The following is a 26,539-nucleotide window of genomic DNA, read 5'->3' on the forward strand; positions in this document are numbered from 1 at the left end:
CGAATAAAAAGGGTTGATGATGAAAATGATATACATCGTAAAGCTCATCCGTTGCGATCTAGTGTAATGGGAGCTGATGGGATATTTTTGAGTACTGGAAGGGGCCAGAGCAAAGCAGAGTCTAAAAATATTAACAGCCCCAAATTTCAAATATACTTAGTGGATGAATGTCTTCAAATAAGGAGTATTGTTTCATTTTGAGGGCAACTCCATAAGGACTACATTAGCCCTCTAGTGCTTCACATCACTCCCCAAACAGACTGTCTGCCTCTCTTGTGGCAGTGGAATGTAAAAGATGGGAGACATTTTGGGTAAAGTAAGAGATCAGGAGGAGGAGGAAACTGGTTTATCCCATTACATAACCCACCTGTGGCTTCTGCTCTTCATCGCTCTGCAGTTCAAGTCTGAGCATCCCTCTTCAGAGCTTCATCACAACCCTCTTGGGGTCCCCAATCCTGAAGCTGGGAAATTGAGTAGACAGGGCATCACAAATAAGAAAAGAACTCATATGTATGGGAAGTCTGTAAAGTGATTTATTAATTAGACAGACTATTATAGGACCAAGGTGGAAGTAGTACAGAGAAATCCCCTCTATAATTCTTTAAAATGACATTTATGCTAATATTCCTAAACGTACCCCCCCCCAAACGTTACAAACCCTTCAGCAGTGTACATAATATTCCCCTTTTTTTAAATTGTATCCACACCAGGAGAGTTCAAACATAAAGTTCCACACAATGTGTACTGTCCAGTCAGTGATTAGCCTGAAGATTTAAACAACTCCAGCTTTAGTCTTCAGGAGAGGATCCTTCTCGTTGTTTCCACGGAAAAGCACTGCCTTTACATTGTTGAAGTAAACATTTGCCCTTTTGCCACTGTCCACTTTTCCAGGGCTTCTTTCGATTGGTTTGTATTCCTTGTACCTTCTGCAAGTAATGGTTTAAAGTTAACTCAGAGGACCTTCAGTATCTTCATTCTAAGTCATTCCCTTATATTCCCTTGTTGAATGCAGTATAAGAAAACCAAATAAAAGTGAGTGCCATTTAACTCTTCTGAAATGCTGGCAAGATACCAGATGCTCTGGCAGTCTCCCACTGAGAACAGCGGCCGAGTCTCAGGACCGAGACTGCACAAAGGGATTGATTCTCCATTGCCTCTGCCTCGCTTGTTCTCGGTGGGGCAAACAGTGCAATAAGTGAGTAGGTGGGCTGAAGTGCAGCAGTTTGGAAAGTGAATGCACAAATCGTTTTACATGCAGGATCCCTGTACGGCTGAGGTGTCATCAGCTTACCGAAGATAACCCGGTATGATCCGAGTTGTAGCGCATAACCCGGCTTGTCGCTTTGGTAAGTCACTGCAGTTTTCATACCCCACTCTAGTCGACTATTTTGTTTAGAATTCCTACGGGAGGTCCACCCCGCAGAATGCTCTAAGGAAGATGGTTCAGTCAGAAACTTCACCACAGTCCTGCTCACAAACTTTGCTCACCTAATGCTAACCAATGCTCTGCACCTCGATCTCGTCTATCTCGCCGCCGACCCCTTGCCCACATACTCTCTTGGGCCTAGAACTTCCTCCCGCTTCACATCTGACAGTCCACCAATCTCCCCATCTTCAAAACTCTGCTAAAATCACATCTTCTCCAGGAGGCCTTCCCCGACCAAGCCTTCACTCTGCCTATCCACCCTCCACTCTGCGAGGGCTACACACTCTGATACTCATCCCAGTTACCGAGCACATATGCAAATATTTAAATTATATTTCTTCAATCTGTAATTTACTTTAAGGATTGTCTCCTCCTGCAGGCCATAAACTCTCTGTGGGCAGGGATCATGTCTACTCACTCTATTGTATTGTACTTTCCCAAGCACCTACCTCATTTCTGTGCACACATTAAGCATTCAATAAATACCACTGATTGATTGACTGATGGATTGAAAGCCCCATCAGTTATTCTTAGAGTGGGCTCTTTCACTGAACCAACAGCAGGGCTGCTAGACACTATAAAGATCACCTGTACTGATTACACCCTTGACTCTTTTTTCTCTCACCCAAGGGAAAATGCTGAATTACATTAAATGGTAACTGACTTAGGTGAGGGTAGAAGAAAAAAGGAATTGTTAACAGAATTCTTTTTTTTAAAAAAACCTTTGCAAAACTCAGTGGATTGATCTTGGGTAAAAGTCTCCTCTGAAAATAAATGCATTGAGCATAGAAAAAAGGTAATCTACTCCTCTCTTCAGATGAACTTTCTCAAATGACAGAACACTTTTTTTAAAAAAGAAATATGTGTTAAATTGGCTGTAACACAATTAGAAACACTGGGGATCTTTGGACCCTGAAACTCACCGGTGCAGGAAGAGGGTTATGACGATAATAGCCACCGTCAAGAAGCCAACAGAGATCAGGACACCTTCTACCATTCTTGAAGATGGCACTGAAGCTGGAAATGAAAAGGCAAGAACTTGATTACTTGTATTCTTCCACCCCAGAGGATCCACCTCTGGTAGAATCATGACTTTTGCAAAACTGCTTGGAGCTCACAGAGACTGAAGAAACAGCCTATCTTAATGGAAAGAGCATGGACCTGGGAGTCAGCGGACCTGGGTTCTAATTGTGACTCTGCCACTTGTCTGCTGTGTGACCTTGGATGAGTCACTTAACTTCTCCATGTCACAGTTCCCACATTTGCAAAAATGGGGATTCAATTACCTGTCCTCCCTCCAACTTAGGCTGTGAACCCCATGTGGACCTGATTACCTTATGTCTACCCCAGCACTTAGTACAACGTTTGGCACATTATAAGCGCTTAACGAATACCACAATTATTATTATTATGTCATAGGGAAAAATACCCAGACATTTCTGAAAGTAGGGATCATTTTTTTTATTACAAATAAACAGAATGAAATCAGACTGTACTCTATGTAGAGGCCAAGATCTGTCCAGTTTCCCTAAGATGTGGCTTTGGTGGCCTCAGGTGGAGCCTGCCCAGTATGCGGGAAGGGCGAAGTTGTCTCGGTTTGTGTCGTTTCCCTCAATTTAAACTCAGATCAAATGCTTACTATTGGCCTCTCTGAATCTAACTGAATGAGGGAGAAAATATGGGTTGGAATCACCACTGCCTTCATGAGATCTTCAGAAATGTTGCCAGCTGGGAGAGGAATGAGCTTAGGGTTCAAAATTTGAACTTTCAATTTGCTCTGCAGCTAGATGAAAGATATATTAAGGGACTCAATCCTCCCCCAGCCACACTTATGTATGGATCTCTATACTCAGTTACTTACTCTCTACCTGTAATTTGATGTTTTTCTCTGCTCCCTCCCTCTCCCACCCACCTCAACCCCCGCTATATTATAAGTTTTTTGAGGGAAGGGATCATGTCTTGCAGCTCTCTTATACTCTCCCAAGTTCTTATTACAGTGGTACTTGTTAAGCGCTTACTAAACGCTTAGCGTTTCCTTTTCCTTTGCTTATTTTGTGTGTGTTACTGAGTGTGTACATATAATACTGAGACCAACACCAGTCTACATAGCTTAAAGATCGTGATATAATATGACTATTTAGAGAACTGAACCTGGCGGCTGTAGAAATAACAAACCATCCAAGGTGAGCCTATTACTATATACTTTGGTATTTGATCCATCCTCTCTATATCTGCAAATTTATCCAAAGGCTATACTTGCAGTCTCCTTGTTTTAAAGCAGTTTCATGGATGGAATCACTAGTTTAGTGCCAAGCACTGTTCTAAGTGCTGGGATAGATATAAGTTAATCAGGTTGGACACAGTCCTTGTTCCACATGGGGCTCCCACTCTTATCCCCATTTTACAGATGAGGTTACTGAGGCACAAAGAAGTGAAGTGACTTGCCCAAAGTCACACAACAGACATATGGTAGAGCTGGGATTAGAACCCAGGTCTTTCTGACTCCAAGGCCTGTGCTCTATCCCCGAAGCCACACTGCTTCTCCAGCTCTGCACAGAGTGAGCCCTCAATAAATGCCACTGATTGACTGACTGATCATTGGAGAATTTTAAAAGCTTACTCTGCCCTTGGACACTTCAGCATCCCATTGCCCTACGGGAGAAAGTGATAACCTGCTTGTAAAACAGCCCCTGCAACTACCAAGTGGCTCTTCCCACTTTTCCCACTTTGCTGTAAGAGAGCAGAACTCCAGAGTTTATTTATCAACAGTAAGACCTCATAAAAGTGAAATGATTATTGTTTCACAAATTCCCTCCGGCATCTCTTTCAATAGACCAGAGTTTGCCTTTAATCTAGTAAATGAGTTAACTTATGTTGACATATTTTGGCTGGCTGGGAGAAAAAAGAGGAATAGGTGGGAGTTCAAAGTGAATTAATGATTCAATTCTCCCTAACTATTCAAATTAGACACTGGAATAAGTACCTAATGGGTAAATAATTCCATCCTTCTCTCTCCTACTACTACTTAGAATGTGTTCTTCTTAGATAGGAGATGTGTGTGACACAGGTGGAATCTTCCAAAATGGAAGACAGTAGATTCAAATTCAGTTTGTATAACCACGGGCAATTATAGGCTGCACTCTTCTACAATAGGGGAAACTTCCTGGCTCTGCTCTGGAGTTGCATTCAGCTTTGTTGATCTGGGGAGAAGAGAACTAGGAGAGAAACTGGATGCTGGGAAAATCCGCTTAGCATTTCCTTTTCCTTTGCTTATTTTGTGTGTGTTACTGAGTGTGTACATATAATACTGAGACCAACACCAGTCTATGTAGCTTAAAGATTGTGATGTAATATGACTATTTAGAGAACTGAACCTGGCGGCTGTAGAAATAACAAACCATCCAAGATGAGCCTGTTACTATATACTTTAGTATTTGATCCATCCTCTTTATATCTGCAAATTTATCCAAAGGCTATACTTTAACCAACTTTGCAGTCTCCTTGTTTTAAAGCAGTTTCATGGATGGAATCACTAGTTTAATACTGTGCCAGTCTATGTATCCTTTAACAGTTAATCTAGGGCTACTTAAAGGAAACAAAAACATTTGGAGCACAAAACTAAGCAGCCCAAAGAAACTTGGGAATGCGAAATTACCTTTTGTCCTTTTTTTAACAAGTGTAGTTTGGTAACAATCCACAGTATGACACAAAAGTGTAATTCTAAAATATTTTCTTTGCCCAAGGAGTTAGTTACTCACCTTCTCCACTGATGGATACCAATGTACTTGCGAGAGCCAAACTTGCTTCATCACCCAAAGTAATATTCATGCAGTATGTCCCAGACTCATTAAAGGCTCTTCTTACAGTCAGTAAACATTCATCATTTACTTCCACAGGATCACACACCACGCTCTGAGGTAAAAGGCACGTGGGATCGGAAACTGTGGTACAGACGTCTGTAGGCGTGCTGGAAGAGGAGAGGCAGAAAGAGAGCATGTTTAGTACAGTGTCACCAATCCAATTATATGCTACAGGATCAAAATCCCTATGGTTGAAAAGCCTTCTTCTTCCTATAGAGTTTAAGAGCCCGTTGCAGAGATTTCTTAGAAAAGCTTTGCAACAAGCCCGGAAGTGGTGATTGCTTGGTTTTCCTTTTCTTCCCCAGTATTAGAAATGTAGAGACAACCTTGGCTAAGGCAAGAGACAGAATGAGAGACACTTCAGGAACGTGTAGGAAAGGGGTAGCAGAAAATTAACCTGCTCCCAGGTTTAGGGACTCTGGGTGTGCAAATAACTGAATATTTCCAGGCTTAGTCTGCTCTGGAGAGTAGTAAAACTGCTCTTAATGCTGCTAAACCACACTCTGGGGAGAAATTCTATTGCTATTAATCCCTGGGCCTTCACACATGCTGCACATGCTGTCTCTGTAGGATTTTGCAAAGAGTATTGTCTTGACTTTATTGCCTGTACAATCAGGCAAGTTGACAGATTTATTCCTCAGAATGCATCCTCTCTCCTTTTCTGAGAGGGAATCTGAGCAGCGGGAGGGGAGGGGGTGAGGGAGGTATTTATTCAAATTGCTTCCTGGACTATAATGGGAATTATACTGCCTACTCAGAAGGAAGGCAATTAGAATGCTGTACCCATAAATCAAACCGATTTAGCACAATCTGGTCACTCGTGTTTTTTTCTCTTTTTCCCTCTAGTAGTCCTGCTTTATTGAGCACTTGATGTGGTGATTTGTACTAGGTGCTTGGGAAATACAGAATAATGAAGTGATCCATTCCCTCGAAAGGGGAAGAGAAACTAAAATAGTTACAAGACTGATCAAAATAAATCATTGAGGGTACATATATTTGTGAGTGTTGAGAGTGGGTATAAATAAGTTCACAAGTTTTAGAGTTGGCCGAAGGGATAGGAGAGTAATCAGTCAAGGCTTGTTGGAAGAGGTGGGATAGTCACAGAAGAGCTGAGGTCTGCCCGATTAAGGGAAGAAAGGCATTCCGGGCTGCTGGAAAACTGCGAGAGAAGGGATGGAGGTGGGGGAGTTGAAATTGAGGTTACAGTTAGAAATTTGGTTTGGGAGGAGTGAAGATGGTGAGTTGGGGAATAGTGGCTAAAGAGATCGTATAGATAACGTGGGACCACCTTGTAGAGAACCTTGAAGTCACTTGTGAGAAGTTTTTGTTTGTTGCAGAGAGACACAGGCAGCCAGTGGTAGGTTGTGAGGAAAAGAAAGATAGGGGCTGAGTAATAATAATTATAAAAATAATGGCATTTGTTAAGCACTTACTATATGCCAGGCACTGTACTAAGTGCTAGATAATGCTTCAGAAACAAGATTCACACAGCAGCTTGCAGTATACGCTGGAATGGGAGAGATCGGAGGCTGGGAGGCCAGAGAGAAAGCTAATGCAATAGCCTAGCCAAAGTCAGACCAGGGTACCAGGGTAGCAGCATTTTGGGTAGAGAGGAAGGGACAGATTAGGGATAGATTTTTCAGGGAGAACAAGCTGAATTTGGCAGTAGACCCGATGTGAGAGTTGAACAATAGTGAAGATTCTAGGATGACACTGAGATTGCGAGCTTCTGGGGCAGGGAGGATAGTGGTCCTGTAGACTGAGATATGAAAGTTAGGGGGAGAAGCGGGTTTAAGGGCAAAGATAAGAAGTTTGGTTTTAGATATATTCAGTTTGAGGTGCTGGCATCCATCCTGGAGGCAAGAGGAGATCTGAGATTGTGGGTTAGATGAGAGGTCAGGGATGGAGAAGTAGATATGAGAATCATTCACATAGAAATGGTAGTTGGTGTCATGTGACCAGATGATCTTCTCCAAAGAGTGAGGGGAAAGCAGAAAGAGTAGAGGACCCAGAAGAAAGCCTTGGGGACACTCATAGTAAGAGGATGAGAGGCAGAGGAGAAGGCAATGGATGAAACTGAGAAGGTGTGGTCAGAGAGGAAGGAAGAGAAACAGGTTAGAATTGTGTCAGCTAAACTAAGTCCTGAAAGCATTTTGAAGATGAAGGAGTGGTCCAAGCAGCATGACCTAGTGGGTAGAACACAGGCTTGGGAGTCAGAAGTACCTGTAGTCTAATTCCTGCTCTGCCACTTGTCTGCTGTGTGACCTTGGGCAAGTCACATAACTTCTCTGGACCTCAGTTACCTCATCTGTAAAATGGGGATTAAGACTGTGAGTCCCATATGGGACAGGGACTGTGTCCAACCTGATTAACTTGTATCTATCCCAGTGCTTAGTCAAGTGCCTGACACATAGTAAGCACTTAAATACAATTTTTTAAAAAGCTGCATGAAAATCAAGGAATATCACAATGCAGTTTAGCCCGTTGGACTTGGCTATAAGGATGTCACTGGCAATCTTGGAGAGCACTGTCTCAGTTAAGGGAAGGGGTCGAGAGTCAGAGGGCCGAGAGTTGGTGAAGAGGAAATTAGGGCAGAAGATGAACACTACCCATTCTAGGAATTTGGAGAGGAATGGGACAATGGAGATGGAGTAATAGCTGGAGAGGGCATTAGGTCAAGAGGACCTTTTTAAAATGGTGGAAGACTTGAGTTATGGCTGAAAGTAGAGGGAAAGGGAGCCACTGGAGAGTGAGAGGTGAAGATGGTACTGAGGGAGGGGGAGAGATTAATTTATAATAATAATAATGGTATTTGTTAAGTGCTTACTATGTGCTAGGCACTGTACTAAGCACTGGGGTGGATACAAGCAAATTGGGTTGGACATAGTCCCCTGTCCCACGTGAGTATCACAACCTCAATCCCCATTTTACAGATGAGGCAATGGAGGCACATAGAAGTGAAGTGACATGCCCATGGTCACCCGATATACAAGTGGCAGACAAGTGGCAGAACTGGGATCAGAACCCCTGACCTTCTGACTCCCAGGTCTGTGCTCTAACCACTACACCATGCTCAAGGGATTTTAGGAGGTGAGGAGGAATAGGGTCTCACATGTAGTTGTCTTTTGTATTCAAAGAGAATGCTACTAGCAAGGAAATTTATCTATGTGTGCAAGTGTGGCTGAAAAGGCCAACCCGAGGGGACCAACAGTTCCAAGCCCAGTGGGATTACACCCAGACCGCCCAGGTTGTGCAAACATGTAGGCCATCTGCAGACCCTGGCACATGTTTCTTTTTTGTCTCTTTATCCTTTGATCATCTCAAGGTTTCCGCTCAAAAATCATCCCTTCTTTCTTGATTGCAGCGCACCTGGCTGCTTTTCCGCCTCAGTTGTCTGAATGGTGATATCTGACCATTTGTCACACTTGGTAATAAAAAGTGAATTACAGAAGTCTAGAGGTATCCTATTAGCTTAGTAGAATAGACCCGGACTAACAAAATAAAATACGTTTCATTAACGTTGAAACACATTTCTTAAAAATGCCTGAACTAAAAGCAAATCCAAACCTTGCTCTCTTCAAATAAGTTATCTTTCTAATTTGAGATCTTTCAAGATTCCTGGTTATTGTTGCAGTGTGCAGGGTGCTAATCTAATTCAGGTACTTACCTCCCTTGGCAAGTAACCACAAAGTCGATCAGAGAGTTTGCACCTTGTGCGGTTGGCATCTGAACATTTGTCATCTGGATAATATTTACTTCAAGGATTCCCTCTATCAAAAAAAAGAAAGAAAAAAAGGAACAATAACCAGGAAATCAGAAGATCAAATGATAAAAGCAATTAAACATCCCTACTGCATGTGCGCTTCACTTCCAAAACACAACAGTGAATAGCTGATTTCCAGTCTAACCACTTCAAATTTTTCTACTTCACTTAAGTTTAAGCTTGTGACCACTCATCAGAAAAACAGTAGTAGTTTGGGAAAGAATAAAAGATCAGCTGAGACCCTGACTCACTTTCAAGTTGCAGTAGGGTGGACAGGGAGAGGCGGCATCTATCACAGTCCCCGACATCCACACAAGGCAGTATAAAGGATTGCCTTTAAGCACCGGTTTTTCCACAACCAAGCTAAAAGTAGTGGTAATAGTCATAAACCACTTGGTTAAACTTAACATGTACAAATGGCTGGACATGATCCCTGGCCACCAGGAAGCTTGCCATCTCAAAAAATGAGAAAGGACAGAAGCAAGGGAAAGAGATAAGAGAGCAAACTCAGCAAAAGCTGCTATTCTCCCAAGCACTTAGAACACTGTTCTGCGCACGGTAAATACTCAGTAAATACGACTGAGTGACAAAAACAACGAGAGTTCAGTGACTAACTGGCAAATGGCAAGTGCAACTTTGCAGTGGACTAGATTTCAAATACACACAGTTCTTCCATAACATGGGGATTGTGTCTTTGAAGATGTCCAGAAGGAAAAGTTGTGTTGTGGTACTCGTGGGGTGTGATGCTGCATGCGCATACATCCGTCTCTTTGTTCGGATGCCAGGTCAGGCTGTATGCAGACAGAGGCACAAAAACCATTTCCTAATTCTGCTACTGCATCCCTCATAACATGAATAGTGAAAACATGTGCAGCACACTGAGTATGCTAAAAAATCAAATTCAATCCTAAAATTTCAGCTATTTCCATTCAGCTCTAGCACAGACAGGCAATAAAGTTGAGTAAGGAAAGAATCAATGCTCTTGAATCCTTGAGTCCTGAATTCAAGTCTCTCAGTTTTAGGTACTTACCTACAATTGTAATTTCAGCCTTAAAATGCCCATATCTGTTGATCTGGCAATTTTCATAAAACACATCTCTCTTCTTCGGTGCCAACAGAGTGGCACCAGAGGGTATTTGAGGGGTAGAATTGGAGAATTGTCCTATAGTTGTTGAGGAATTTAAGAAGAACCAGTCATACCATTTCTCATAAATCTAACCCATTTAAGAAAGAAATATATTTTAGCTTCCTTATTAAAGGTAAAAGCTTACAAACTTACACCTTCAAAACACTTTGAGCTTTTAGCCCTTAACTTAATGAGATATTGCGACCAGTGGGAAAAAAACTGAAGAGAAATGACCTAAGTACTTTCATTTGATCATTCACTTCAAAAGGCCATATGGATATTAGGAAAAAGAAGTTAGTACCCGATGAAAGGTGAGCAAACTTCTTGTTTAGTCACATTCCTCTAAAATCAGAGAAACCTATAACAGAAAACTGATATGAGTGTCTGGAATTTTTTATTTACATAAGCTCTATTGACTTCCTAGTAGTTGTGAAACTGGCAGTAGGTGGGGAACTGGATGTTGACTTTGTGGGTAATTAATATAGTACAATAGCTATGACTCCTAGAATTCACAGCAATAAAGAACTTAGATTGCTTAGACTGTGAGCCCTCTGTGGGACAAGGTCTGTGTCCAACCTGACTATCCTGTACTTACCCCAGTGCTTAATACAGTCCTTGGCACATAGTAAGTGCTTCACAAATACCGTAATCAATATAACAAACCCCTACTCTGTTCGTGTATTTTTCAGGCTGTTCACCATCTAGTAACTTTATAACTGTTTGAAGAAAAAGGGAGAAAGATTTTGAGAGGCACAGTGCTGCTGCTGACCACCAAGAAGATCTCCACCTTAGAACTGATATATAAATGGGAATGATATATGCAAAAATATAATTGCCTTTATTTCAAATATAAACATTTGGGAGGCATGTACTCACATACCCAATTACTAATTTTATATCTTTATGAAAAGCGTGTGATTACACCTGGAGGAACTATCCCATCATTTGAATGCAAGCAAGATGCTCGTAAATTTTAGCAGACCTTTCTCCTGTAGGCCTTCCTTGGCAATAGAGCCGTAATTAAAATATTGGTAATGAGAGTAACTTCTAGCTTTAAAATTAGATCAAAAGATCATTCATCTTTCTTCCTTCCTAATCTTCCAAAAAAGTCCTAGAAGACAAACTGATGTATTAATTTCAAATACACCCTTTCAACAGAGAGCGTTGATAGATCTTGGGAAGTGGGGAAAACAGTAGCATGTTCTCAATAGGATATAAAGCCGCAGGTTTTTTTCCTCCAGCAGGAAATGAGATACTGAACAAACCAAACAAAACTGATCTTGCAAAGGAAATTTTTCTAGTTAGTTTACATAAATCCAAAAAAGGAGCACTAATCCTGAACTGCAAACTATTGAATGAGTGACATAGGAATAAATTGCACACATCTGTTAGAGCACTCAATTTTCTACCTCCAAGTCACACCCCTGACTTTTCCACTGAGTCACTGTCAGTTTCACATTCCTTGAAGCTCAATTCCTTTTGCATTTGCTTCTGTTTTCCACTTTCAACGTTAAGGTTTATATTATAACTGGGCCCTGCAGTAAGCTCTGGCTTTTTGCTTTCCCCTCCCTGTCTCTATATGAGCAGATTGAGTCTTTTGCATCTCCTGTAGAGGTCAAGAGATGGACAGAAGTCCATAGTCAATAAGATGCTTCTCTCCTGACAGGCCATCCTGGTTCTTTTAGATGAATTTCCCTAAAGGGATAATTCTTACTTCACTTCCAGGGAGTGTGGTTCGCACCCTGGAAGTGAAGCAAGAATTATCCCTAAAGGGATAACCATATGTAGGTTCTCGGTGGATAGGCCAAATATTAGTTACAAACTCTGACAAAGCAAGCACCACTGATTCCACCTCCCGCTCTTTCCCAGGAATCCAGATGGAACCATGACAACTCGACTGACAGACTGCTTCCCTCCCCTTCTCGAGCCCCCTATTCCTGTCCCTTAGGTATTAACTAACAATTGACAACATCCGTCTCCCCGGCTCTAGACTGTAAGCTCATTATGGGCAGGGAATGTGTCTGTTTATTGTTGAATTGTACTCTCCCAAGCTGTTTGTACTGTGCTCTGCACCCAGTAAGTGCTCAATAAATACGACTGAATGAATGAATTGTCCTTACTCTCAACCCAGTCAGGAAGATACACTGCAGACCAGTTGCTTTAGCTTTTCAAGTCCAAACAAGCTGCCTTAAATGAAGATGATCAACTGCAATTAACATCGGCAGTTACAACTCCCTTTGTTGGTTTGAATACTAAACTGTGGATGCTAGGGCTGTGAGCCGGGGAGAGAACCTCTCAGAGACCATTCCCTCTCTGGACTCAGCAGTTTGCTGGTTGGAAGAGGATCACTGGGGAAGGGACAATGGGAAGGCCACCAGGAATTGACAACTTGTTTTCCATCATAAACAGTATGTGGCAAATTTGAGGGAGAGTTATCAACGCTTTCCACCTTCTCTGGTGGACAGCTTAATGTAGCTTCCTGGGAAATTTCCTTGCAGAACTAATACTCCAGGGGAAAACCCCTGAGCAATCATTTAAATGTACCACAAAACCATCCTTTTTCTGAGCCTTCCATCTTCTCAAGATGTCGCTCCCTTGGCAGATGGCCTGACCGCTCAGGGAAACGGGGTCTGTGTTAGAAAGGCAGAAGCTACATCTCCCAACACTCTCTGTCCAAACCGAAAGGCACGATGGTGCGACGCCATCTTAGGGGTGACAAAACAAAAATCAATAAGCATCCGTTGGGGACTTCTGAATACATTTTCTGCAGGCAATAAACTATTCCCCAATTATCTCATAACTTGGTGAAATGAGCAGCAAAAGAAAGTGGGAGCGGTTAGACCATCATCATTGCCAATGCCATCAAGTTGCCTTTGATATGGAAACTTTCAGCTGCCAGGGAAACACAAAGCTTCATTGGAAAAAACTCTTACCGGGAGTTGGAGTGGGTGTTGGAGGTCTGGGGGTAATTGGTTGACAAGGTCCAGGAACCGCAGCTTGGACAGTCAGATTAAGACTGAAGTTTCCTTTTAGTGTGTAAGTGTGAGTAGAAACTGGGTTGTTGGAAACAAATAAACCACTGCTATCTCCAAAGTCCCACTTGTAGTAGATAGCAGAAGCATTAAGATAGTGGCTGGGGTCATGAACCAGGACGTCAAATATAATGGGAAGATCCTTGATGAAAATATCGTCAGAGGCATTGCGATTATTCTTTTGAGACACATTCACGAATATAGGAATCTGGTCTGGAAGAAACATGAAAAGCAAACGTTGAGTTGGGCTTCAAGTAACATAGTCTTCAATGGAACCAAAAATCAAAATGCGAGGCTTAATCCCCAATCATTTTCCTTCCCCGTCATCTAACCCACCGATATGGTAAATTGGCACTGCTGGAAATTAAGAGGCAAATCTTCAGCTATGAACAGCACTCACCTGTTACCTCATATATGTCCTTCATAGATGCAATTGGAACAAATGCCCGGAAACCCCTCCTGTACACAGTCACTTCCATCAGCTGCAGGCCAAGAGTCACCTTGGCTGTGTTTATAGAAATGGTTGCCGTAGATCTTCCCAGTATTTGGAAATACTGACCTGCAAGTCGACACACCCTTACTGTTATTGGCAGAATCACATGAGCTGTTTCAGTAGGTTTCTCCACTTGTCTGCTTCAAATTTCCCACCCAAAAGCATACCCTTTCATTTAGCTAGTTTATAGCAGGTTATAATTTCCAGGAGGCCCTATTTTGCAATGCCACAGATTAAGAGATGCTCCTTCTGAAATTGGTCTCACACCAGCTAAGCATTTTCAAGGTATTGAAGGATTAAGAACAAAAAACAATACTCAAGTTGGAATTTTGCTTTCCCAAGTCAAAGAGTTTAATGAGGGTTGCTAAGGCGAGGGGCTATTGTAAAAGTGGGGCAGAGTCACACTTCATAATTAGGGCGTTTATCATACACTCTGTGCCAAGCATTGTGCTGAGCATTGGAGTAGATCATCAGATCAGCTGGAGTCTCTCTCAAAGGCATTTACTGACTGTTTACTGTATGCAGAGCACTGTACTAAGCACTTGGGAGAGTACCCTACAACAGTTAGTAGATACATTCCCTACTTACAATGAGTTTATAGCCTAGGGGAGTTTTGATTCTAAGAGAAGGGGAGAGCAGATATCATCCCCATTTAACATATGAGGAAACTGAAGCCCAGGATAGTGAACCATCGAATCAGTGGAGAGTTCAGGCTGAGAAGCAATGTTGCCTAGTGGATAGAACATGGGCCTGGGAGTCAGAAGGACCTGGGTTCTAATTCTGATTCTGCTATTTGTCTGCTGTATGACCCTGGGCAAGTCACTTCTCTCCTCTGGGCCTCAATTACTTCATCTGTAAAATAAATGGGAATAAAGACTGTGAGCCCCACATGGGTCATGGACTGTGTCCATCCTCATTATCTTGTAGCTTGCCCCAAGCTTAGTACAGCGCCTGACAAATAGTAAGTACTTCACAAATACCTTTAAAAAAAAATAAAAGGATCTGGGTCTCTTGACTCCTTAGCCCCACCAGATTATGCTGAGAGGGCAGATGCAGAATCATTTCCTCTTCTACCAATGGGCACAGGGTCACTACGAGATGGTCCTGTGCCTAGCCTCTCTCCCACTGTGCATCATATGGTAGGAAGGGAGAAACAGGCAGGCATATCCTGCAACGGTAATGACCAGCTCTCTATGCATCATTTTGTAATGAGTGAAATCATGTTTCTCTCTTGTCTGCTAAGAAAATGTAGCTGGAAAAGTTGTTGGAATATTCTTCCTTTCACCCTGCGGTGGCTCAGCATGGCTTTCTTGTTCTTCTGGATTTGAAGCAGAGATTCAAGCCCATGGTTCATTTTTAACGAGACCATAAGTGAGGAAACTGAAGTTTTTGCCTAGATTGTAAACTCCTTGAAGGCAGAGATTGTGCCAGTCTATTATACTCCTCTAAGTACAGTTCTCTGCAAATGAGTAAGTGATCCACAAATATTATTAACTGATTTTATACTGTGGCTAAAGGCAGTGATCTGCATCATCACATCACCCCTGAAAAGCAGGAAAAGGCAAAGAGTGGAAAATTTTCAAGGGTTACCATGGATTGCTGAAACAAGATGCCATGTCAGAAATAGAGAACACCATTTCAGAGAAGCACGGGGGCAAATCAGAATGATTTCAATTTAACCAACAATAATCATTCCTAACCTGCCAATGGAACGCAGCATGGCGTAGTGGATACAGTACGGGCCTGGGAGTCAGAAGGACCTGGGTTTTAATTCCAGATCCACCACTTGTCTGCTGCATGACCCTGGGTAAGTCACTTAATTTTTCTGTCTCAGTTACCTCATCTGTAAAATGGGGATTGTGACTGGGAGCCCCCTGTGGGACATGGACTGCATCCAAATTGATTAGCCTGGATCTACCCCAGTGGTTAGAAGAGTGCGTGGCATACACTAAGTGATTACCAAATACCATTAAAAAAACTGAACATTCTCTGCAGCAGCAGGATTCACTCAAGGAAGAAATCTCGTAGAATTTTAGATTGGGCATTGTTTTCAAAAGCAATAGATATATGGCAGGCAAAGGGAGAAAGGTCGTTGTGGGCAGGGAATGTGTCTGTTTGTTATTGTATTGTACTATCCCAAGCGCTTAGTACAGTGATCTGCACACAGAAGATGCTCAATAAGTATGAGTGAATGAATGAATGAATGAATGGGACAACACTCCCCTCTCTCAGTAGACACAGAAGGGGAATTGCTCCTTTTAGATTCTACTTACCCAAGTCTTCATCTTGGTTCATCAGTGCACCTGTAAACTTAGTAGGTTAATCATGTTAAATATCTTACTTTGAACTCTAAAGCACATCATCAGGGAGGCAGCTGCATTCTCTGTGCTGGGGACTTAGGAATTTGGCCACCCAACATCATTCTCAGAAATTCTAGTGTGGGGTAACTGAGAAGGAGGAATGCCAAACAAAAACGCTGAGCTACAGGAAGAAAAAACTCAAGAATAAAAAGAACCAACCTAATGTATGAAATATATAGACAAAATTCTTTCCTCTCCAACCAGGGTGGTGATGAAAAGGCCTCCCATCAGGGAATACGTTGTGATCGCTCTTGTTGGTGGGGTTTCCCTTGCCATTGTCATCTATCCATGCGGTCCAGTTGTAAACATAGGGGTCAGGAGATGAGCCTAAGGGTGAACACAACCAGATCAAAGTTCATATCCAAGCTCATTCAGAGTGGCAAAAGAATTGAGGAGTTAGGTATTTTTGAATTTAGTCAAGACAGCTGAAAATCTGCCCTGTAATTCAGAATTGATTTGGTCTGAAGAAAACCTCCAGTCAATTTGCCATTTTACCTAAAAATTGTTTCCCAAATTGTAAGTCTATTTGAACCAAACTCATGGCTATTCCATAAGGATTTTAATGAGGATTCTTTTGTCTTCTGCATTTGTGATATCACCACTCTAAGGATGGCTTTGGAACTAGTTAGTTGGGCCAGATTTGAAATCAAATCTGCTTAGTGCAAGGACGGAAGGCCCCTTAAACTGGATGCAGTAAACTGTAGAGAGGTGCAGCTCAAACTTCTGGCATTTGCAATGTTGATCAATAAATTCGTTATGACATTTATTGTATAAAGAAATCCTCATGTTACTGCTATTCAAACACTTATTGATATGGCTATTCTCATGCATAATGATGACATTATATATGTGTGCACATATATATTCATATAATAGCGGACCTAGAGGTGGGTCAGATAGAATCAGAGGAGGCCATATTTTTGCCACTGGTTTATTGTGAGCAACATCCCAGCTAAACAGCAATTTGCCCAAATCATTCTTCTCAGTAATGGCCCTCAGACCAAGATAATTATCTCAATCAAAAAGTGATTAAGATAATCACATTTAGGTCAGGAGCTATAGACAGATTTCAACTCATTTGCAAAACAAATTGAATGTCTGGCCTTCACTAGTGCTGATTTCAGTGTGCTTAAAGAATGAATATGAAGTGACAACAAAAATGGATGAGGGACCCAACATTTTAAAGTCATCTGACTGTTGGTAGATCCCCTCAGAAATAATGTTCCAGTTGGACCATAGTGCCCAGAATTATTTCTATTTATTAGCCTTTTAAATGATAGGGTCACATGGTTTATGAAAATGGGTATTTCATGTTAAACTCCATCCCCAGGTATTTTCTTTTATGTACAATGCATAAAAATGAGTTATTGAGAGACTTTTCACGAACAGTAGTGCTCTAGATGTCCAATGGTTTCAAGTTTTCTGATCAACTGATATATACATTATTAATTGAAAAAGAACATCAGCTGTTAAAGAAACTTGACTTACCAAAGAATTTGAGACACATTAAAGTTCGTAATTTTTTAATCGGAAAGAAATGAATTCACAAGACATTCAGTGATGAAATGGGGAAAAGAATGTACATTGTAAAAGCAATTAACATCACTTTCTTTAATTAACATTTGCATTCATTTAATTAATTATATCTGGATTTTGGAGAATATCCAAAATTTCTACCCGCGGGCAGTTCAGGCGCCTCGCTTTTTCTGTCTTTGCTCTTTAATGTGCAAGACCAGTCTATAACCTGCTTTCGGTAAAAACTTAAAAGAACTAAAATATAAATCTTATTTTCAAAAAATTGGGCTGAGTAATCCATTCATCTGGAAAATAATCTCTCTGAAACACAGCCTAGTAATTCTAACAGATTCGGTAATGATAGCTCCATTTTAATGCTACTTGAACATAGCACCTTGAATGTACCTAGGACATTTTTCTCCCCCAAGTGCTTACATATTACTTAGTTCATTTAAGCCTCACAGCATCTCTGTGAAGAAGGAAGAGGTGGTTAGTTGTTCTCGTCCCAAATTACAACTGAGGAAACTGAAGCACAGGTACTCTGACACCAGCTGGCCAGGACTAGAACCCACATCACCTAAGTCCTAGATCCAATCTCTTTCCAGTAGATCACTCTATCTCCATACATGTTGCATATAGGGATCGGGGACTGACAGCCCAGAGTTAAATACAGTCATTTTCTGGTTCTGCAGATATCAGGTCTGGCACCTTAAGCTTGTTGTGGGCAGGGAAAGTGTCTGTTGTGGTATTGCACTCTCCCAAGCACATAGCACAGTGCTTTGCACACGGTAAGCAGTCAAAAAATAGGATTGAATGAATGATTGAATGAATAAACTCCAAGTAGTTGAAGGTCTAGTATGACCTGAATAGCATGACTGACTTTGAAAACATAACTGAATATCACTTCTTACCATTTCTGCAACTTTTATCATATACTATGTTGCCAAACTCATCTTCCTCCTGGCATCTGGGATACTTGAGGGTCACTGTAAATGTCACTTTTGATCCCACCAGGGCAGGAGAATCACTTGTCAGGATTGCCTGAACACGTCCTCCTAAGAAATTAAAAATAGAACAATCTTAATCCTTCCATCTATAAATACTTTTATGAACGAATTTCAAGTTACTCATATTAAATTGACTATGAAGAATTCAAGTATCCACATGCCTCTTTACAGAACATTACTTATTTACTGGATGTATAATATCCACAGCCTCAGCAACTGCTTCTGGAGGCACGTGCTTTACGAAAAGCAAACACTACAATCAACGATTAAGGCTAGCCGAGTCTCATGTCGGAAAAACTCACTGACTGTCAAGTGACGACCAAATGCAGGATATTTTCCATTTTTTAATACTCATATAAACCCATCAACCAACTTAGGAACTTATTTACATCTATCCTCACCACTCATTTATATACATAGATATACTTACTCTCTTGTACATTCAATTATCTTTTCTACTCCTGTAAATATTTTATACTTGTCTCCCCTTTTAGAGTATAAAATCCTTGTATGCTGGGAACTTGTCTTTTTTTTTCCTGTATTTCCCTAGAGTCTAGTACAGTGCATTGAACCAAGAGAGCACAAAGTAAAAACTACTGTCATGAAAGGACAGGAAATCTCAAATTTGAAGACAACCCACCTCTTGCCTCTAGGGTCTTAAAACTCAAAGTAATTGAGAAAAATATTTCACCTTTGAAAGAATCCATTTATTCCTTCTCTTTTAGTTCAAACGTTGGATACTCATTATTCCCCAGAAACACCAGACTATCATCTATTAAACTGAGATCTTGGTTTTCTATCATTTGGAATAAGGAGGACCTGAAAGACTACAGTGACGGCAAACAGGCTAATATTTTTGACCAACTAAATACATTTTGGTGTCCGGGGTGATTTTTTTTCCTGGATAGTTGTCAAATTTGAGAAAGGAAAAGAGTGTATCCAAAGTCCTGATACTATCAATATATATTTACCGTCATCTGCATAATAAATTGTGTACAAATAAATATTCTGTAGATTTGAAAGGCCCAAGTTTTTTTTTTTATGGTATCTGTTAAACTTTTACTATGGGCCAGGCACTGTACTAAGTGCTGGGGTAGATACAAGCTAAAGCCTTAATCCCCATTTTACAGATGAGGTAGCTGAGGCACAGAGAAGTGAAATGGTTTGCCCAAAGTCACATAGCAGACAAGTGGCGGAGCTGTCATTAGAATCCAAGTCTTTCTGACTTCCAGGCCCGTGCTCCATCCAGTAGGCCACACTGCTTCTATATTCTACTTCTAGTTACTTTCTACTTCTCTAGTTACATTCTACTTCTATTTCTTAGTTCTTAACAAATTGTCCTATTGATTTCAGGAACATTTAGAGATTTACCCTTCCAGCAGTTGTTCCATCGGGGGTCTCCTTCTTTCCAGAATGGGTAGAGGTTTTCGTCCCATTGATTTTGGTCAGAAGACCAGTCCTCCAGCTGGTTATGGTGCTTTCCATAATTAGAGGCTCTTCCATGGCTCATCACATCCTGAAATCCTAAATTAGCGTTTGAATAACAACAAAAAAGTGACATCTACAAAATCCTCACACCAAGTGATTGGTCCTTTCAAGACCGACCTCTTTTCCCCCTTATTTTCTACACTATTCACTTGGGATAGAGAAGCAGTGTGGCCTAGTGGACAGGTCACAGGTCTGGGAGCCAGAACGACTTGGGTTGTAATCCCAGCTCTGCCACTTGCTTGCTAGGTGACCTTGGACAAGTCACTTAACTTCTCTGTGTCTCAGCTACCTTATCTGTAAAATGAGGATTAATATTGTGAGCCCCATGTCCAAGCTGATTTGCTTGTATCTACCCCAGGGCTTAGTACAGTGCCTGACACGTAGTAAGCGCATACCGAATACCAGAAAAAGATATCTTTTAGACTGTAAGCTCATTGTGTGCAAGGAGTGTCTTTTTTTTTGTTATACTGTACTCTCCCAAGCACTTAGTACAAGGCTCATCACACAGTAAGGACTCAATAGATAGGATTGACTGTACGACTGATCTGTTTTCTAGCTTGACTGCAAACAGAGGGCATACTGTGGGTCAGAACTAAAGATTTTTCCGATGATTTACGTCAGTTCATGTGGGCACACACGTGAATGTCTGATGACTTTAGTGATTCCCAGTGATTCTAGGCCTTTAGTTGAGTCCTCTTGTTCTTTCCCTATCTCCCATCTCTACTGCATAATACTCTCCCAAGAGGTTTAGAGCAGTGCTTCTCACAGAGTAAGGGCTAAATAAATACTAGTGGCTCAGTGGATAATATTTTTGTCCAACTAAATACATTTTGGTGTTCAGAGTGATTTTTTTTTTCTGGATAGTTGTCAAATATAAAAAAGGAAAAGAATGTATCCAAAGTCCTGATATTACCAATATATATTTAGATTGGGAGTCAGAGGTCATGAGTTCTAATCCCAGGTCCGCCACTTGCCAGCTGTGTGACTTAGGGCAAGTCACTTAACTTCTCTGGGCTTCATTTACCTCAGCCGTAAAATGGGGATGAAGACCGTGAGCCCCACGTGGGCCAACCTGATGACATTGTATCAACCCCAGCGCTTAGAACAGTGCTTGGCACATAGTAAGCACTTAACATATACCATCATCATTATCATTATTATTATTATTGATTAGAGAGGACAGCGGCTTGGGGAAAAAGGCCACCTTGGCCACTTGGTTGACCACAAGACCTCGAGTCAAGTGGTTGGTTGTGAGCACGATGAGGACTAAGCCCAAGGTGGGAGGGGAGCAAGGGAGGGCATGTGCCATTGAGTAGGGGTGGGGCAAGCAGGGGGTGTGGCTTATGTGGGGGTGTGGCTTAGGGGCGGGCAGGCTTTTGGAGGAGGTGAGGCGTGTCTCAGTGGAAAGAGCCCGGGCTTAGGAGTCAGCGGTCATGGATTCGAATCCCGGATCTGCCACTTGTCAGCTGGGTGACTGTGGACAAGTCACTTCACTTCTCTGTGCCTCAGTCACCTCATCTGCAAAATGGGGATGAAGACTGTGAGCCTCACGTGGGACAACCTGATGACACTGTATCTACCCCAGCGTGTAGAACAGTGCTCTGCACATAGTAAGTGCTTAACAAATACCAACATTATGATTATTAATAATAATTATTATAATGGTATTATTATTAATGATAATAATGTTGGTATTTGTTAAACACTTACTATGTTCCAGGCACTGTACTAAACGCTGGGGTCATTATAAGCAAATCAGGTTGGACACAGTCGCTGTCCCATATGGGGCTCACAGTCACAATCCTATTTTATAGATGAGGCATCTGAGGCCCAGAGAAGTGAAGTGAGTTGCCCAAGGTCACACAGCAGGCAAGTGGTGGATACCATCATTATTATTAAAACAAGGAGTGAAATGGTCCCTGAGGCTAGAGCCTGGGGCTGAGCAGGGGCCCAGGGCCCACTCTCCGACCTGGCCGGCGGTGGGCGGGGTGGGGGGGGGAAGGGAAGGAGGAATGGGGAGAAGGGAAAGGGGGAGAAGAAGGGGGATTCTATTTATTTGCTATTGTTTTAATGAGATGTGCATCCCCTTGATTCTATTTATTGCTATTGTTCTTGTCCGTCTCCCCCGATTAGACTGTAAGCCCGTCGAAGGGCAGGGACCGTCTCTATCTGTTACCGATTTGTACATTCCAAGCGCTTAGTACAGTGCTCTGCACATAGTAAGCGCTCAATAAATACTATTGAATGAATGAATTATAATGATGACATTTGTAAAGTGCTTCCTATGCGCCAAGCACTATTCTAAGCGCTGAGGGAGATATAAGGTAATCAGGTTGGACACAGTCCCTGTCCCACATGGGGCTCACAGTGTTAATCCCAATTTTCCATTTTCCCCATTTTCCCCACAGAGAAGCAGCATGGCTCAATGGAAAGAGCATGGGTTTAGGAGTCAGAGGTCACAGGTTCTAATCCTGGCTCCACCACCTGTTCAGTTGTGTGACTTTGGGGAAGGCACTTCACTTCTCGGTGCCTCGGGTACCTCATCTGTAAAATGGGGATGAAGACTGTGAGCCTCACATGGGACAACCTGATTACCCTGTATCTACCCCAGTGCTTAGAACAGTGCTTGGCACATAGTAAGCACTTAACAAATACCAACATATATATATTTTAATACCAACATATATATATTTTCCAGATGAAGGCACAGAGAAGTGAAGTGACTTGTCCAAAGTCATACAGAAGGCAAGTAGTGGAGCCAGAATTAGAACCCATGACCTTCTGACTCCCAGGCCTGTGCTCTATCCACTATGCCATGCTGCTTCTCTCCTAGGCCTACAGGGTGGGGCCAAGGCAGTTGGCATCCCAAGCTGAGAGCAGCCTCAGTGAGCTTGAGCCAGAGATGGGGGCTTGCCCACCCCACCCCGGGATCTTTCCTGCACTGTTCGCCAGGAGGGAGGAGCGTGGCTGGCAGCCAGGGACACTGTGAGAAGGGGGTTCACGCGGAGGTGTGCCGCCTTGGGGGCATGGACCAGGACCGAGTTTCTGGCCCTCGCGGACTTGGCCCGGGCACCTCTGGGCATCAGTCAATCGATTGTATTTATTGAGCACTTACAGTGTGCGGACCACTGTACTAAGCTCTGGGGAGAGTACACTAGAACGGAGTTGGTAGATATGTTCTTTGCCCACAGCGGAGCCGGGGTCCCCTTTGCGGACACATTTTGTGAGCCTTGAGGAGGCCTGTGCAAATCATCTCTCCAAGAAGTCTTCCCTGACTAAGGTCTCCTCTTCTCCCACTCCCTTCTGCGCTTCTCTGACTTGCTCCTTCATTCATCCTCCCTCGCATCCCCACAGCACATATGTATAGATCTGTATAAATCTGTAATTGATTGATTGATTGATTTAATCTATTTTTTTATCCCCCTCTAGACTGAGCTCCTTGTGGGCAGGGAATGTGTTTGATGTTATATTGTACTCAGCCAAGTGCTTAGTACAGTGCTTTCCACACAGTAAGTGCTCAATAAATGAGATTAATAATAAATTATTTATTTATTTATATTAATATCTGTCTCCCCCTCTAGGTTGTGAGCTCATTGTGGGCAGAAATATGTCCTTTTGTTGTTATACTGTACTCTTCCAAGTGTTTATTACAGTGCTTTTCACACAGTAAGCGCTCAATAAATACAACTGAATGGATGAATTAGAATTAGGCCTGAGGCTCCATTTTTGCCAACACCTTGCCATGTTATCCCCTCCCCATCTCAGCCACAGACCAAGGAGATCAATGATTTTAATATTCTTATTATTAATATCAATATCATAATTGTAATAATAGTATTTGTTAAGCGTTTTCTGTGTGTCAAGCTCTGTTTAAACTGATGGGGTAGATACAGGTTTATCAAGTCTCACACAAGGCAAACAGTCTAAGTAGGAGGGAAAATAGGTAATTAATTGGGGTATTTTTAAGCACTTACCATGTGTCAGGCATTTTACTAAGCGTTGTGGTGGATACATATTAGGTTAGACACAGTCCCTGTTCTGCATGGGGCTCACAGTCTTATTCCCCATTTTACAGATGAGGGAACTGAGGCACAGAGAAGTGAAATGAGTTGTCCAAGGCCACATGGTAGACAAGTGGCAGAGCAGGGATTAGAACGGTTGACCTTCTGACTCCCAGATCTCTTCTAGGTATTGAATCCCTATTTTACAGTTGAGGAATCTGAGCTATAGAGGTTATTTGACTTGCCCAAGGTCACTCAACAGGCAAGTGGCAGAGATGGGATTAGAACCCAGGTCCTCTGCCTCTCAGGCCCATGCTCTTTCCATTAGACCACACTTTTTCCCCAATCCTAAGCATCTAATACAGTGCTCTGCACACAGTAAGTGCTCAATAAATGCCATTGATCTCTGCCTGATCTGTGTCTGCTTTCCGCTTCTTCCACGAGCCACATGGAAGAATTACAGTGCAAATTGCAAGACATTATCCAGTTCATCTGCTCCTCACCAAGAGAGAAGTGATTTGTCTTGAATCACCGTCTGTGTCCCAAACATTCTGCTCTGGAGTGGACACGATAAGAAAGAATCCTTAGGTAGGAGGAGCTCCCTCACGGCAATGGGGTTATTTCAGTAAATTGTATTTATTGAGCACTTAATGTGTGCAGAGCACTGTACAGAAGCAGTTGGCAGAGTACAATACAACAATAAACAGACACATTCCCTTCCCACACTGAGTTTACAGTATTTCATTTCTAGCATCCCTGGACTTTTGCTGAGAGTTTGAGTTGAATCCCTTTGCAGTGGGAAGAAATCAGTGGCCCAAAAGGGATAAGGTATAAGTAGAGCTGACTTTGGGCTACACATCAATCTGTAGGGGATCTTCAGGAGGGTCATTTTTGCAAACCTGAATGGATGGAAATGAGTTAGGAAGAATAGCTTCAGTCACCGTTCCCAGAGTGAAAACAACCTAGCAAATTCCCTTAAGACTATGACCGGAAAATCAGGAGTTTGGATGGCTTTACTTCAATTCCAGTTTCCAGCTTTTCTGCAGTTTTCAGAAAGTGCTCTCTTCCGAGTATAATGATAATAAATGCAGAAATTGAGAAAATGACTTACGTTTAGCAGCTGCTAACGACAATCCCGTTACCAGAAACAGGAGACTCAGAAGTTGGTGGGGAAATTTCATGGTGTTTTCCATGAACTTACAGGCCTCAGTAACTTGCAAAGTTCAGCTTTCAAGTCCTCCAAGTCTGGCAGAGAGCAAGAATAATATTCTTCTGGTCCCCGCACAAGCCCGGCTCCTCCCTTCTTTAATTAAGTGGAGGGCCTAGGGGCACATCATGTGATGGTATTAAGTAGAGTTGCATGATTTGGTGTTTTGAATTCAACTTCTTACAGCTCATGTGCTTATGACTCACTCAACTTTTTTTTTTTAGTAGCCCCTCAATTTCAGAATCACACTCTCAGACATTTAAATTGGTTTTATGACTGCCATTTTTTTTTACATAACTTGTTTTTAAATGAAAGCTGGATCCACCACCTGACTGAATAAAGACCAGTTTCAAGATTGTTGGTTCATGTTTGTTATTGCAAAAGTTGTGCCTGTATCTCTAAACCAAGAACTGAGATAGAAGAAGAAGAATTATAATAATAATAATAATTATGGTACTTGTTAAGCACTTACTATGCACTAACACTGTTGTAAGCCCTAGGGTTGATAGAGGTTAATCAAATTGGACACAGTCCCTGTCTCACTTGGGGATCCCCCTTATCCCCATTTTCCAGATGAGGTAACTGAGGCACAGAGAAGTTAAGTGACTTGCCCGAGGTCACTCAGCAGACATGAGGCACAGCTGCGAGTAGAACCCATGTCCTTTTGACTCCCAGGATGGCATGCCTGGTACATATACTCAGTTACAGTGCACTCCCCCAAGTGTTTAGTACAATGCTCTGCACACAGTAAGCATTCAGAAATATGATTGATTTGTATAATCCTCTGAAATAAGCTGGTGAGACTCCGCTTCCTTTTCCTTGTCCCTCTCATGAGCAGGATCTTATCATCAGCTGCCCCCACTTTCACTGAGCTCTCACAGCTTCCTGGGCTGAAGATCAGGGGCATCTCAAACCACTTGGAGCAGAGGAGACAGATAAATAAAGCACAAGGACAATATTGTTAGGTCGGTATGACCCTTGAGATTATGATGGATACATGACACTCCAGGTATGAAGGCTGTGGCAGGCAAAGTTTGGGGCTGAAAGGAGCTGGCATGGGCTCCTTCAGCTCTGAAGAGAAGCAGTGAAAAGGATTCTATTCAATCAGTCAGTTGTATTTACTGAGCGTTTACTGTGTGCAGACCACTAGGCACTTGAGAGAGTACAGTATAATGATAAACAGACACATTCCCTGCCCACTACATCCTTTATAGTCCTGGATCTGCCAGTGCCTATTGTGTGATCTAGGGAAAATCATTTA

General features: G+C 42.1%; 1 protein-coding gene across 1 annotated transcript; it reads right to left on the reverse strand.

Annotated features, from left to right (window-relative positions):
- Window positions 1–511: 511 nt before the first annotated feature.
- Window positions 512–25,417, reverse strand: GPNMB (glycoprotein nmb). The gene is made up of 11 exons (XM_001512522.4): window positions 25,183–25,417; window positions 19,954–20,106; window positions 18,487–18,630; window positions 16,220–16,387; window positions 13,608–13,766; window positions 13,109–13,420; window positions 10,080–10,211; window positions 8,954–9,056; window positions 5,185–5,393; window positions 2,350–2,443; window positions 512–926 (listed from the first exon to the last, which is right to left on the reverse strand). The coding sequence occupies exons 1-11, from the start codon at window positions 25,262–25,264 to the stop codon at window positions 773–775; spliced, it is 1,710 nt and encodes a 569-aa protein (XP_001512572.3). The 5' UTR covers window positions 25,265–25,417; the 3' UTR covers window positions 512–772.
- Window positions 25,418–26,539: the final 1,122 nt, after the last annotated feature.

Source organism: Ornithorhynchus anatinus, chromosome 8, assembly GCF_004115215.2.
Source record: "Ornithorhynchus anatinus isolate Pmale09 chromosome 8, mOrnAna1.pri.v4, whole genome shotgun sequence".
NCBI lineage: Eukaryota > Metazoa > Chordata > Mammalia > Monotremata > Ornithorhynchidae > Ornithorhynchus > Ornithorhynchus anatinus.